Source organism: Curcuma longa, chromosome 9 (assembly GCF_044706935.1).
Source record: "Curcuma longa cultivar G26 ecotype Majalengka, Jawa Barat chromosome 9, ITB_CL_G26_1.1, whole genome shotgun sequence".
Lineage (NCBI taxonomy): Eukaryota > Viridiplantae > Streptophyta > Magnoliopsida > Zingiberales > Zingiberaceae > Curcuma > Curcuma longa.
In genome coordinates, this window is record NC_133869.1 from 1,186,174 (window position 1) to 1,200,969 (window position 14,796).

A 14,796-nucleotide genomic window follows, 5' to 3' on the forward strand; every position below is an offset into this window, starting at 1 on the left:
ACACTTAAATTAGCTCGTCAGTTCACCACACAATCTTAACTCAAACCCTTTGTTATGATCAAAATATAGATTTGATTATCTGATGATCCCTGCATTAACAATCTCAACCTAGTTCAAAGTTAAGTCAATGCTTACTTGAAAGGTAAAAATATTTCAAATATAAAGCTCCTCCTTATCTCAATCTCTCTCGAAATTAAGATTAATTTTCAAAAACTTTCATATTTATCGGTCCCTCCAAAGTTAATATGATCCTTTTGTTTATCACTTTAAAATTTGAGGACTGCTCAAATAAAACTTAATTTTAAAGAAAAATTAAATTTTAAAAAATACTTTATCAAAAAATATTTATAAAATATTTTACTTTAAAATACTTTTTAAAAAATTCTTTAAAAAATTTTAGAAAAAAAATTTATTTTAAAAATACTTTCTTTTGAAACACCTTTTAATGTTTAGAAAAGTTTTAACTTTCAAGCTAACCAATCTTAACTTTAAAATTAACTTTTCCTTCCTCTTTAACTTAATCAAAAATATATTTTAAAAGAGTTTTAAAGATGATTTTTAAAAAATTTACAAAGTGTTTGAGAATTTTAAAATCTTTTGAAACAAACTAATTTTGATAAAATAGAATTGTATCGTGCAATGATAAGAATAATAACTATATAATATTAAAAAATTTAAGGATGAAAATGTTAAGTATTCAAACATGATGTCTAAATATATAATTAAAAAATAGAACATCTTATTTATATATCTAACTTATATTATTAGATAATTATCAGAAGATAATAATTTTTTATTAAGTATTCACTAAACCCGTTGAATTCGATGAAAACAAATTTATCTGTAACCGTTCAAATAGTCATAGGTCAACTAAATAATATTCCCATAGCTATTGACGTTATGGATTTTCAATTTATGAGCTGCTTCCTCCACTGCCGTCGTCGTCGTCGGACCGAAGCCTGTCGCTGAAGCAGTTCCTGGAGAAGAGGAAGGCGAGGAGCCTCAAGGTCTCTCTTTATCGCCATGACAGTCGCCCTCAAGGATGACCGTCGCCCGCAATGACAAATGGCTTCGGCGTCGGCAGCAGAACTAGTCAATGTTTCTGAGTTCTTTTTTTTTTTAATTTGAAATGCTCAAATGAAAATGTGCTCGAATTTAACATATCACAATTAAATGAAAAATAACATTTGCAAATAAGATCATTAAATGAATGTTTCAAACGAGGAGATCACAGTAAAGAATATTGAGAAGAAAACAAAATACCAATGCCATAAGAAAACGTTGCGTCTTACTTAAATTTAGAATGGTCTTTAATATTGAAAATAAACCAAGTTGACAGATAACGAACTACAATGACAATGGAACTGAAACGCACAGAAAAGTTGATGTTTAAAATAGAAATCAATAGGAGTAGGATTAATCCATGACAGTAAAAATTAGCTGCTCTGCATAGAACACAGACAAAGATCCTCCAGCAAAAAGCTTCAAAATTTGAACATGGCTAATCATCACCGAAGGTGGTCTTCTTCCCTGCAAAATGAACATTTCTTAAAAAATTCTCGAGAACAATTTGTATTGGAGGCATCCAGAAAGTGAAAACGATCATCGTTCACAAACCTGTACTAGCTGTGCCAGCGCTTTGCTTAAAAGGCATACCACCACGACCACGGCCTCTGCCGCCAAAGTCACGTCCTCGGCCACGGTCACCCCTTCCACCGCGTCCACCGCCACCTCTCCCACCAAATCTGCCACCACTTCTACCTCCGTCCCTGCCACCACTCCAGCCACCATCACGGTTGTCAGCTTTCGGCCTTGCTTCATCCACGGTTAATGAGTATCCTCCGAGATCAGAACCATTGAGCTCAAACGCCTTGTTAATGGCATCCTGACTAGTGAAGTCTATGTATGCAATCCTGTGGGCAAAACAAGAAAACACCAAGAAAATGAAATAGTTTCAAACACAAAAATATATGTTCAAGCTCCATATCATGTTGCGTTTCAATATCAGAGATTGGATTAAAAGGGGCTGACCCTTTTGAAGAGCCAGTTTCATAATCCTTTGGAATGGAAACTCGAGTGATCTCTCCGCATGACCCAAAATGCTCCTCAAGGGAGCTCCTAATCTGTAGGAGTGTCATTGTTAACAGGAGTTGAGAAGAGAAAGAATGTTGCATTTTAATCCGACAATATACCTCATCCTCAGCAAGTGATCTATCGAAGCCTTTAACAAATATGGTTTGACTCTGACCTCTGCTGCCCCTTTGGTAACTATCCTTTCTGCAATATGTTTGAAATAAAAATCCAATGACAATGATAAAATCATTCAAATTAAAAATCCAATGACAATGAGAGGCTTACCCACTCTGAGGGGTATAGGAACCTCTTTCCCGTGCCCACCCAAGTTTAACAGCACGGCCAAATAATTCCTGACCATTCAATTCAAGCGCCTACAGAAGGTAGGAGAAAGCAAATGAACTCTATGGAACACAAGAGTCCCTAATTATTTGTATGTACAAACTGAAAGTAGCATTCTGATAGTCAATTTTAATATACAAAAGGGATTCAAAAATGGAAACTGACTACTGAAGCAGGTTAAATAATAGGAAGATGATAAACCTTCTTGGCAACTTCCTCAGTAGCAAATTCAACATGGCCAAATCCCTTGAAGCTTCCATCCTCTGCTACAGATAGACGCACTTCAACAATTTCTCCTGCCTCCTTGAAGAATTCAATCCTGAAAGAAAGAATGATCTTAACATAAATGACAATTTCCATCACATGAGTTTTATGTTGAATATCTATAACTATCATGATAAATTTCATATTAAATTATACTTACACGTCGTCCTGTCCAACATCATAGGACAAATTTCCAACAAATAGTGTCCTAGATCCAGGCGTCTGATTCTGGATTGTAGGAATTACAATTGCAAAAAAAAACAAGAACAAAAATTAGCTCTAGCTATATGACAGAGAATAAAACACCTCAAACTATCCACAAATGAAACATAAACCAAAATAATGGTTAATACCGTTTTCTTCTCTGACTTTGTGGCAGTTAGTTTCTCAGCACTAACCACATTAGCATCCTTCATCTTTACATCCACATCCTGCATTAGCAATGACATCACATAGAAAACAACTAGCCAAATCCACCCCCCCCCCCCCCCCAAGCCCAAAAAAGGAATGTCATTGTTATTGATGATCAGCGAGCTACACAAGAATGGATTGTGCATTTGCTCTAAAACAGTATATATTTCCAATTATCATGAGCATTTTGCCATGTAAGGTAAAAAACATTAATGATGCAAAAAAAAAAAAGAGAGAGAGAGAAGTTGGAAGGTCCATTAGGCAGTGTTAAGTATAGAAACAACTAAGGAAAAAATAGGTTAAAGAAGAAAATAGTATAAGAAAAGTTCAGTAGCTTTAAATGATGCATGCAATACATTTATGGCGGTGTAAGTAGAAGACCAAGATGGTTCAACACTATTGATCGTTTGGGCATTTTTCTTGCACATGTTGAACGACTGCCCAATGCAAAACCATCTAATAGGTGGTTATATTACCTTAAAAGAAGACATGTAAGTGTAATACTACTCAGTAAGACAAAAAATACCTTCTTTGGAGTCTTAAGTGGCTTCTCATCTTCACTTTCCTCGTCAGAAGATTCCTCAGATGAGTCTGAGCTACTGCTCTTTTTGGGTGCTTGAGTTGACTAGCAATATGAATGAGGAGACAGTATATTACCAACCATGTGAAAGACAACTAGATAATTTGAGAGTACTAAGAAAGCTAAATAAATGGTTTTAAAAAATAGGAAAACAAAATTTATTTCTTAGCTTGGTCTCAACATACATGATTGGGAAAATAGGATATAGAGAGTTACCTTTTTAGCCTGTTGCTGTTTTGAAGGCTCATCATCTGAACTTTCATCAGAATCTTCATCCTCATCTTCTTCACTACTGCTGCTCTCTTTTTTGACAGCCTTAGCAATGGGTTTGGTCTTTGACGATGGGACAGAATCCTATATGAGAACAAATTTATTAAATATGAAACATCTCTATGATAAATCAAAATAACACAATAAACAATATTCAACTGAACAAAGTCATACACACAATCTAGCAGCCAAACAAAAATAAGCCAGAAATAAGAAAACTGGATCATCCTAACAATGTGTCAGTTACCGCCAAACACAAACAAGTCAATATAAATATCTTACATATGCTGCAAGGTAATAGCAGTATTAATAAACCATAATTTCATGCATTTAGCTAGAAAAGGCTACCTTTTTCACGTTTTTAGTATTGGAAGGTTCATCCTCAGAATCTTCTTCAGAGCTATCATCATCCTCATCATCGCTGTCACTTTCCTTAACAGTTTTGGCTTTGGCATTGCTCATCTTTGATGGCAAAGAATCCTGCATGATCTGTATGAGAATACAGAATAACAGGCAGAAATTTGACGTGCAAAATGCTCACTTACAGTAACTTTTGACTTCTTCACTTGTGGCTCATCATCACTCTCATCAGAATCGTCCTTGAAAATTGAAAAAAAAAAAATCAATTTAGTGTGATCAGGACTAAAAATATAAAGCTTACAAATACTAGAAGATTAATTTATACAAATTTATGAAAACAAAAAGAAAAAAACAAAGTTACCACTAGATGAGAAAGGATCCAACAAAATTTCAAATCACAACTAAGCGAACCTTGACCAAATACTACATACTGTCTTGCACAGAATTTTTCACAAAAGAATATTTTTCCTTGTCACATGAAACAGGTTTAAAATTGCAAGACCACCAAAAAATAAAAGTGAGGTGCAAGTTTATATATAATAGATCTGCTCTCATTTAGGGTACCCAATAAAGGATCTTCCACTAGCTATATCCACCTTTTCAGACAGACAAAGCTACAAAAATTTCTTCCCAGTATTAATTACCAATGCATAGAAATAGAATAAAATTAAAGGAACCCATGTTTGTGTAGTTTAAATCCTTGTAATACATAACCAAGAGTCTAGCATTATCTCTTAATAACTACATCTACAAATACCAATGATCAAGTATGCATATATCACCAAACCAGAGAGACTTCTTCCACATAATAAATTACAATTGCATATAAAATTGTATACCATTTCCTGAAACCAAGTTTTTTAGTTCTTGGCACCTGTTACTTAACTAAGAATTTACTAGTTCCTCTTAGTAGCTACATCTATAAATAACAATAATCAAGCAGTATGCCAATAAACTTTGTTGTGGAGAACTAAATTATTTTACCTGGGTTACATTCAGAGTACTATGAATTATTTTTTCCTTTTTGTCATACATTGCTATCTTGAAAGCCAAATCAATCATAAGATGGAAAAGGACCTATGAGTAAATTAAAAATATAGCACATATTTTTAAAAAAATCATAACATGGACCTGAACTTCATCTAGCTATTGAAAATAACAAATCAAAAGGTATTTATTTAATTATTGAAATAAAAAAATCACAAACAGAGTTATTTTGACAAAACTCAACATAAGTAAAACATATCATAATATCACATTTAAACAGAATAGTAAAAAGCATAATATGGACTTACGTCAGTCTCATCAGAATCAGTTTCTGATGAATCATTTGATTTTTTAAGTTCAGTAACAGTTGTTGCTTGCTTCTTTGTTGCAGGAGCTGCTTTAGGTGCATCTTCCTGCAAATTAGGCAGTATTATTCCAGAAAAATAGATATGTTAAAAGGCATTACATATTTGAATACTAAATAGAGTTCTTCCTTCAATAACAGCAGAAAAATCAACAGACAGTGGAAGTGAAACTAAATGACAATGAAAAATAAAACAATGCTGTGCTTACTTCATCTAATTATCAGAATCATTATCAAAGTCAAAGCTATCACATGAATAGATTACAAATACAAGCATCCAACTACACAGTTTTAATAGATTAAAAATCATAACATCAACCTGAACTTCATTAACCTATTGAAATAACCACAGCATAATAAAAGTTACTTTTGCAAAATATAAAAAAGGAAAAGAAAATATGATATCACACATCAACACAATATAAAAACAAAGTTTGAACTTACATCATCATCATCGGTATCAGAATCACTTTCTGATGAATCACTTGATTCATCTTTCTTTTTCGCGTTAGTAACAGTTGTTGCTTGCTTCTTTGCTGCAGGAACAACTTTGGCTGCTTTAGGTGCATCATCCTACAAGTTAGGCAGCATTGCTCGAGGTCAACAGATATGTTAAATACATAAAACATATTTGAATACCAAATAAAATTCAACCATTAACAAAGACAAAATCCTACAAATAACTAAAACTTAACCAAATCAACTAAAGATGGATCAAAGTGAAACTTAATGATAATGGAAAATGCAATAATATCATGCTTACTTCATCTGAGTCATCTGAATCACTATCGCTTGATTCTTCCATTTTAGTAGCAGCAGGTGTACCATTTTTCAAACTAGCAGTTTTTTTAGACTGAGGAGCAGCTTTAGCAGGCTTCTGAAAATACATAGCATTTAAAAATTCAAATATATATACAAATTATAGTTTGATTATATGATAGGTATAATAAGGGCAATGATTCACTACAAATTATAGTTCTCATAATTTTTCCAAACAATGATCAAGGTACTGCTTAAAGGCAATCTGTCAAACGAGTTAAAAACTATGCCATCATAGAGGACTCACTTCATCCTCATCAGAATCACTTTCAGAACTGCTGCTTTCTTTTCCTTTTTTTGTTACAGCTGCAGCAGAACCATTCTTAGTAGCAACTGAAGCTTTTTTATCTGAAGCACGAACTGTTTTAGTAGGTTCCTGCACAAATTCCAATAATCATTTAAGATCATGAACATTTGTTGTAGTGGCAGCATGACTAGGAGACAAGTGGGAAGGAGGGAATAAAAAAAACTGCTAGTGTTGTTTGTCAAACTTTACATCATCTTAAGAAGATTCCTGACTACTACTTGACTCTTTCTTTGAAGCCTTTGTCAGTTTACTTCAACATTCAACAATGACAATATGTGGGTTGGAAATAGAAAGGAAAAAAATTACGATGACAAGCTAAAGTGACTGTATAAAATATAGCCTTGGACTCATGACAATGAAAATGGAATCAGATATTGAGAAGTTTATTTCACATTAGGTTATTGTTAATCAGTAATAATTAGCTTAATTACTACTGTGAATGGTGTACATGAAAATGGAATCATGCAGTGGTAGTCAAAAAAAAATTCAATAAAGATGTAACAGCAATTTTATTTTCCAATATTCAAAGGATAAAGCTTCTTGAAATTTTTGATATGGATGTAATATTGTCGCCATTGAAATGGCTAGTCAGTGGCTGAAAAAACTCTTATTGACACAATGACAGGCAGCTTTTTTCGGTTGGCAATGAAAAAAGCCAAACAAAAATAAAGAAAACAATCACAAACAAGGGATCAGTATATTGAGTTAAATCATCTAGATTTTGTATGAGACGAAAATAAACAAAATAAAAAGTCACACACCTCTTCTTCAGAGTCAGATGAGGAGTCATCTTCTGAACTGCTTGTTTCTGGTTTCTTTTTAGGTGGAACATTCTTCAGAGCCTTCTTAAGGTTCTTGGTATCCTCCTTTGGGACAACCTTCTCAATATCTTTCTTCTGCCTCTTTGCACTTACTTCTTTCTCTAATGCCACTTCAGCATCCCTCTTGCCTGGAGAATGAAAGAATCAATCAAAACCACTTAAAAATAAAACTAAAAAAAATGAAAGGCATTTTACACCCAAGCGATTAATGACCTTTTTTAACAGGCTTCGCAGTCACTGCTGGAACAACAGGTGCAACCTGCGGGACATCAATGCTAAATTTATGTACAGTAAAGAATTTACTACATTTCTAAGAATAAACTTTAACATTACCTCAACATTGGATTTTTTGCTTGACTTGCCCATTTCTAGTGCTCAGAAAAGTCGAGTCTATATGCTGAACAAGAAGAAATAGTCATCAAACATCACAATTCAAAAACTTGAACTTGCGTGTCATCCGGTGATTAAAAGTATTACAAAAAGTGAGTAGCAATAACTTCCTCAATAAAATCGAGGGCATATGTCAAAATCTCTACTTGAAATTTATATGGAAGCGATCAGGTCCATAAAAGATTTATGGCTAGGGATCAGTATCTATGGCAACTAACACCGCTGGAGGAATCAAGTGCGACACATAAAACAGCGTCTTTCGCATAAACCAAGTACCTTAATAAAGCCGCAGAAAACGATCGCGGCAAGCAGAAAAGAAACAGCGTTCAACTTGAGAAGAGAAAATAAACAGAGTTGAACTTGCTTGATGATCTGATATAAGTTTGATTACCAAAGCGAAGCGAATCACAGAGCACGAAGAACACGAGACAACGATTCGGGTAAAATCGCTCACCTCGAAGAAGAAGAAGACAAATTGGGAAGCACAGCCGCAACTGGTGGCGGAGGAGTATATAAACCCTAACCTGCAGCGCTAGGGTTTTGGTGAACGCTTGGCGAAAGCGTGATCGAGGTCTTATATAGGGATGAGCTTGAACGGCGGAACATGCGAGTCACGTGCGCGTTGATTCAGTTGCTTATGGGTTTAGATATTTTGGATGTTTTTGTTTTTATTTTTATTTTTATTTATATATAGAAAAATTAGATACTTGTACATATTGATAATATTATTTACAAGTTTATTAATAATTTATCAATAAAATTATTTACAAATTTATACCAAATCTAATATTTGTGCGGATTTATACTTATATTATATTTGTTATTTTTAATGTCTTATAAATTAATTAATGATTCTTAAATTGATGATATTTTTTCTAAATTATTTTCCTATTATAATTTTATTCAAACAAAACAAAATTACCATTAAAATACAAAAATATATATATAAAAAATCAAAATTAATAATTTTATAATGCATTTTAGAATCAAAATCATAAGTCTAATTTTATTGACTATCTCTAGGGTGATCCGTTAGAGCATCTTATCATCTTAGTCTTGTTGTTTTTATGGACCGTACAATACTCAATTTTTCCACTGTAAAAAAAACTTTCCACAAATCATCAATTTTGATTAATTCATTAGATTGATTGATCCGTATTAAATAATTTAAATAGATTAAGTTATTATTTTATTAATCTATTTTAAAATGAATCATATGGATTGCTCTACTAGGCTCGCGACCTCGTAGATGGATTCATGATGGATTTGAATTAGTTCACGAATTAAAAAATTTTTTTAAAATTTAAAATAAAAATAAAAAATTTAATAGACTCTTGAACTTAATCCACAACCAAATTTTTTAAAAATTTTAATATTATATATATATATTATTTTTTAATAAATTCATAGGCTTAACTCTCTGAATCTGCAATCCAAACATAAAAAATTTCAACCTTATATATTTTTTATTTTTTGATAGAACATATATGAATTGGCCCCCCTAACTCTCAAACCGTCTTACAATTGAATTAGAAATTTATGAATCCATCAAGATGACTTAATAACAGATCAATCCATCCTTTATCATATCAAAAAGGATTCCCACCATATGATAGATTAATATATATAATATAAATAAATAAATAATATATATATATATATATATATATATATATGGGAAGCCACTATCAACTCTTAATTAAAGGATTTGGAGAGCCGCTCCCAAATCCTACTAGAACAGATGTGCTCAAAGCCTACTAGATTTCACACGAAAAGCCTCCAAACAACTCATCAAAATCATCACAACTAACTATCATTCAACATCTTTTGCATCGCAAAATTGCCAAGTTATCGATATTAGACAAAGTAAAACAGAATTTAAAAGGAAACATATACATTCGTGCAACAAATCCCTCAAAAGTTGAGGGAACTAGATGATAATGATGCTCTAACTAGTCATCCAACTTTGCTTAGTCGATCACAAAGACTGCAAAAACAAAACAAAACTTGCCAAAATTGTCATTTAAAGTTACAACACTGGGCTCGCCCGCTCACCAGCTTGTCCCAAAGGCAAAGCATTTGCCTCGGAGATTGATAGTGTGCGGTAAAGTAGTTCTCTATGCATCCATACTGACAAAACTTCCAACTGTGGGAGTAATGTACCGTGCTCGAGGCATTGAACTGTTCCACCCACATACCCATGCTTACATCTTCCATCTTGAATAGCTGCAAGAACATAAACAAGATTCTATTAGATGGCATCGAGTTTTGTTATAGTTTCACAATCGCTTGAGGCATGTGTTTCTCACCCTTAGACTTTGATTGGTGTGGTGAGAGTTGACGAAGCTTGCAATATCTCTCGAAATTATATAACCGGGTCCGTTTGCATATGGGGGGTATATATACTCGGGCCATTCCTATATCAAAGCCACAAAACAAATCAAAGCGAAGAGTTTCAGAAATTATTCAGGAACGTAGTTATCAAATTGTTTGACTAAACCATTTATTTCATAAGTGCGATAGCACATAAGACTAATCTTTTCGTCTAATGCAATGTGAAAGATACAAAGATACTATTCCAACTGGAACGAATTGCAATAGACAAAGTGGCAAGCTGAGAATTAGGCAACAGAAAACGATCCATCAAAGAGTTAAAGATTTCGGTTGTCATACCTCATATGTCACAGCCCACTTCCCATTCCTGAGTGGTCTATGCAAGAGATTTAGGTTCCCCATGTACAATGGTCCTTTGGTATCAATCCTCTTAATTTCTTTCAAGACAATATCTAGCCGTACGAAAGAGTCGTCATCACACTTCATAATGAACGGAGTCGTCACATTATGAACCTGAAGAATAAGAGATCACTAAACACTGGACATGGAGATGAAAGATGATGTGACCGACGGTTAATACAAAAGATGAACTTGTTAACTTACACCATAATCACATATCGCAATTGTCTTAAGAACCACCAATTCATAATGATCCATAAATGGCAAGATTACAACATCCCTGAAATATTCTGCTTCTTTCTTCAGCATGGCATTGACCTCCTTCCGTGGGTTCTAAAAATGCATTCAAACAGCAAAAGTCAGATTCAAAATTACACTGACACAATCTACTCTCTGTGTGCACTTAGAATATATCGTTGTTCATTGTGCAGAGCAAATATGAAATTTACCAGAGCAACAAAGAAGCGAGCCACCACACTAGATGATTTTATCTGAGGTGATTGCAACCAAGTTTTTCTAACAGCCATGCGTTCGGCAAAATGATTTGAAGCAGAAATAATTCCAACAAAAAGATCTATTGACCTATCGGGCAAAGGAGGGGACCTCCAATTCTCCGACATTTCAAGAACACGATCAGGTGAAAAACTAGGATGAGATGGTGGAAGCGAAGTGACATATACAGAGTGTACATTAACATCTCCTTTTATTGCTAAGCCAGTTGCATCTTCAAGAGTGAAGCCCTGCAGAACAGACAAGCTATTCAATGACAAATATTCTGTTACAAACCATATTGAACATGGATGACTCAAGCTTAACAACTTGTTTACCGGTCGATATGAGAATGAAGCTATATGTCTTCCCCCGACATAAATATGATATCCTTCAACACCAGCTTGTATAGTTAAGACAAACAGCTGGCCTTCCACAAAAGGAAAAGACCATGTCATTTCTGGCTTCTTCGCACGACCTATAAATCTACTAAGCCAAGAAGTACTTCGCGATTCTTTCGAATCTATCATATCACTCCGAGCCCACTTTTCGCATTTTCTAAATCCATCAACTGTCCAAAAAGAAACGATTGAAATTGTACATGCTAGTCATACATGATCATATGAGTTTCAAAGGAATACATTGCCAACTGTAAAGCATTGTCCTCATATTGGTAAAATAAGGTGCTATGACTTAGATCTAGTCACAGTTATTCAACATTATCATTTATTAAAAAAATATGACATTATTTTCACAAAACAAGATTAATGAAGTCCAGATACCGATTAACATAGAACTACTACAATAAGAACCTTAAAATGGTAAGCATCTCTAAGTGCCATTCATACTCTTTTCTCTTTGCATTCTCACACCAATCTAAAAATTGCCTGAATTATAATCCAAACGAAGAGTTTAAAAGTTATAACCTATAAGAATTAGGTAAAAGGAGTTTAAAGTAATTCTCCCTTGCATAAGATGTAGGATGGAGATATTCTCCCTTGCATTAAATGAAGGTTTAAAAAAGGGCATCTAAGAAGCATTTACATTTCATAAATATTCTAGTTCATTGTTGAAGAAGAATTCAGGACGATTAGTCCAATGCTGATCTATTGGTCATCTTAAACAGCACAAATAGCAAAGTCACATCCAAGCATGAACGAACCAGTTAAATACATATGCCTCCTAAAAGGAGGCATCCACAGTAATGGCCTCTATAACAATAGAAATCTTGATGAAACTCTCAATTAGCTTGTTCAAGTAGACGATATTACATTTTGCTCCTTAACAAAATCAAGTAGTACAGCAGTTGAATATTTGCAAAAACTATTCAGCAATGGCCATCAATGTAGGTTAATAAAAAACGATGCATTATTATATGCAATTATGCATATCAAATAGTTAGGGAATACATGCTGCAAAAATGGCAACAGTTACAATAAGCCACAGTATATGTCAGTTACTGCCCTTGGGTCTCTATTTGCATTTCTAACATCCTAATAGCACCTAATCCACAAGTGAAGCATCAAAGAAGTGATGAAATAATTGTCGCATTAACTCAACAAACTGTCTTACATTGCCTTCAAAAACCTTTGCTTGCATCTAAAATCTCAAGAAAACTCAAAACTGAATGCCTATGCATTGAGGCGAATAAAAAAGAATATGAACATCTTTTCAGGTGCCTAATTTCCTTAATTATGACTGTTGAACAATTGATGAACTTATATAATTTATTATTTATTGGCTTGTAGCAGGGTTTCTTGAATTGCTGTACGACAACTGCAGGTTTTCTGATACACAATGTATAAATGCTGAGGAATTTGTAGGAGAACTAGTTTGAAGTATCACGTTTGGTAAAGTAATGCAATCCAAGGCATGCAGCAGGAGGAACAAACAGATAATTAAAAGCAGACTAAGGGTCCAAGCAATTGCAGCTAGAATACATAACAATATGATACCTGTGTCATCTTCATCCCGTGAAGGTAAACCATCGCACCTGATTGATGTACCCCATTGCATTCGATAACACGAGTTGAGCTCGAGAATAGGCTTCTTGCTCCAATCACCCCTGACTCTGGGATTCAAATGAAGGATCTTCGGCGGGTCCTCACCATCCACCACCCTCAGTCCCTGCAGTTCCAACATAAACTGCGAGACCCAGACAAATCCATCCCCCTGCCTCATCCTTGCCAGTTGAGGGACATATTCCTTATGTGCTTCATTAGGTTTGCCGACAACTGTGATCGAAGAGCCTACTGCTAAACCACAGGGAAGAAAGACCAGGAGGTCCCCATCACTATCAATGTCCATCTCAGCTGAACTCTTTGCCAGTGAAGATGGGCAAGACACAGGTTTTTCTTCCCCAACAGGCAGTCGATCCATGCCGCTTTCCAGATCATAACTCTTCACGTCATCCCAAGCCTTCTCTCCTAGCACCCATGCCTCATTGACCATCTCCTCCAACTGCGTCAGGTTGCCGGATGATTTGTATTTGTAGCCAAACCGAGACCGGAGCAGCGTTATCGGTGCAGATAGATGGGAAGACTGATCCTTTTCTTGGCCGGGAGCGAGATTCCAGCTGTCCTCCAGTTTCCGGTGGAAGGTATCATGGTGGAGCAAAACGGGGTTTCTGTGTCCAACAAGCTGTAGATGGGCGTAGGTAAGGTCATTGACCGGCCGGTCGAGCCCAGAGAAGCTATCGTCCCCACTCAACGCGTTAGCAATCTCCAGAAAATGGTGGAACTTGAACGAGATGAAGATCAAGTAGATTGATCCAATCGCCAACAGAGCATGAGAAAGCTTCCACTTTCTCGTCCCAGAGGAATCAACGCTTCTCCCCCTCATCGTCCGTTCACTCCCAAATTAAAAAATGAGAAAGAAAAATCCGATTCCCATAAACAAAAATGGAATTCATCAACACTTTACGAGGTATTCATCCGATTAGCAAAGAAACCTAAAAAATTCTCCTAAAATGATCCCTTTTGACACAAAGTAAACGCCCAGGAAGGCAAGGACGTGATTGACGAACAGAAGAAAGCAACAAATCTAACATTTCTGCTACGATATTTTGACGATGCGAACGAGGTGCCGCAGATGCAGTCAGGAAAACGAATCCGGAAGCAGCGACAAGAATGATCCTTCGGCACGGGGATAGGAGTTACCGAACCTCAGATTTCTGTCTCCGACGCGTCGATCGCCGGCGGACACGAGGCAGCGGTGGAGATCGGTGCGAACTGCAGTGCTACGAAGGAGGCAGAGAGCTGTGAGGGAAGGGGATCCGGTGACCCGACCGTCGATTTTTGATCCAACGGTGGAACGTCGCCCAGGCCCACTTGACCGGATGAATCGAAGGAGGCGGATGGTATCTTTGTCGAAGGCTGGCCTGTGAAAGAAAAACAAGGAGGCGAGGTGATCATGGGATATTTGCGTATTGCCCCTCATGAAATACAAAAATGGAGAATTTGCCTCGCCATGGACGTGGATGGTCCTGATTTTTTACATTAACATTCAAATAAATTCAATTTTTACAAATTAATGCGCTTAGAATTTTAGGTTTACATCTTGGAACGTACTCAATTTAGGAGATGAT

At 35.3% G+C, this 14,796-nt stretch overlaps 2 protein-coding genes across 2 annotated transcripts; both read right to left on the reverse strand.

The window, feature by feature from the left end:
- Positions 1-1,288: 1,288 nt before the first annotated feature.
- LOC141834686 (uncharacterized) lies at positions 1,289-8,526 on the reverse strand. Its single transcript, XM_074722024.1, has 20 exons — positions 8,443-8,526; positions 7,932-7,995; positions 7,812-7,857; positions 7,539-7,726; positions 6,718-6,846; positions 6,415-6,528; positions 6,096-6,224; positions 5,596-5,700; positions 4,486-4,539; positions 4,289-4,420; positions 3,887-4,024; positions 3,617-3,715; positions 3,033-3,110; positions 2,840-2,907; positions 2,617-2,734; positions 2,359-2,447; positions 2,193-2,277; positions 2,032-2,123; positions 1,618-1,913; positions 1,289-1,530 (listed from the first exon to the last, which is right to left on the reverse strand). Exons 2-20 carry the CDS (start codon positions 7,962-7,964, stop codon positions 1,502-1,504), a joined length of 2,022 nt encoding a protein of 673 aa, XP_074578125.1. The 5' UTR covers positions 7,965-7,995; positions 8,443-8,526; the 3' UTR covers positions 1,289-1,501.
- A 1,303-nt stretch (positions 8,527-9,829) lies between these two features.
- LOC141834902 (hydroxyproline O-galactosyltransferase GALT2-like) lies at positions 9,830-14,522 on the reverse strand. The gene is made up of 8 exons (XM_074722294.1): positions 14,258-14,522; positions 13,166-14,160; positions 11,549-11,781; positions 11,171-11,461; positions 10,926-11,054; positions 10,662-10,835; positions 10,298-10,405; positions 9,830-10,214 (listed from the first exon to the last, which is right to left on the reverse strand). The coding sequence occupies exons 2-8, from the start codon at positions 14,049-14,051 to the stop codon at positions 10,008-10,010; spliced, it is 2,028 nt and encodes a 675-aa protein (XP_074578395.1). The 5' UTR covers positions 14,052-14,160; positions 14,258-14,522; the 3' UTR covers positions 9,830-10,007.
- Positions 14,523-14,796: the final 274 nt, after the last annotated feature.

Coding starts and splice junctions, on each gene's coding strand:
- LOC141834686 (XM_074722024.1), bottom strand. CDS start 7,964: ATGGGCAAGTCAAGCAAAAAATCCAATGTTGAG. Junction 7,858..7,931: donor GCAAAAAATCCAATGTTGAG/GTAATGTTAAAG, acceptor GATGTCCCGCAG/GTTGCACCTGTTGTTCCAGC. Junction 6,225..6,414: donor ATTCAGATGACTCAGATGAA/GTAAGCATGATA, acceptor CCTAACTTGTAG/GATGATGCACCTAAAGCAGC.
- LOC141834902 (XM_074722294.1), bottom strand. CDS start 14,051: ATGAGGGGGAGAAGCGTTGATTCCTCTGGGACGAGAAAGTGGAAGCTT. Junction 11,462..11,548: donor CTTCATTCTCATATCGACCG/GTAAACAAGTTG, acceptor TCTGTTCTGCAG/GGCTTCACTCTTGAAGATGC. Junction 10,836..10,925: donor TTGCGATATGTGATTATGGT/GTAAGTTAACAA, acceptor CTTATTCTTCAG/GTTCATAATGTGACGACTCC.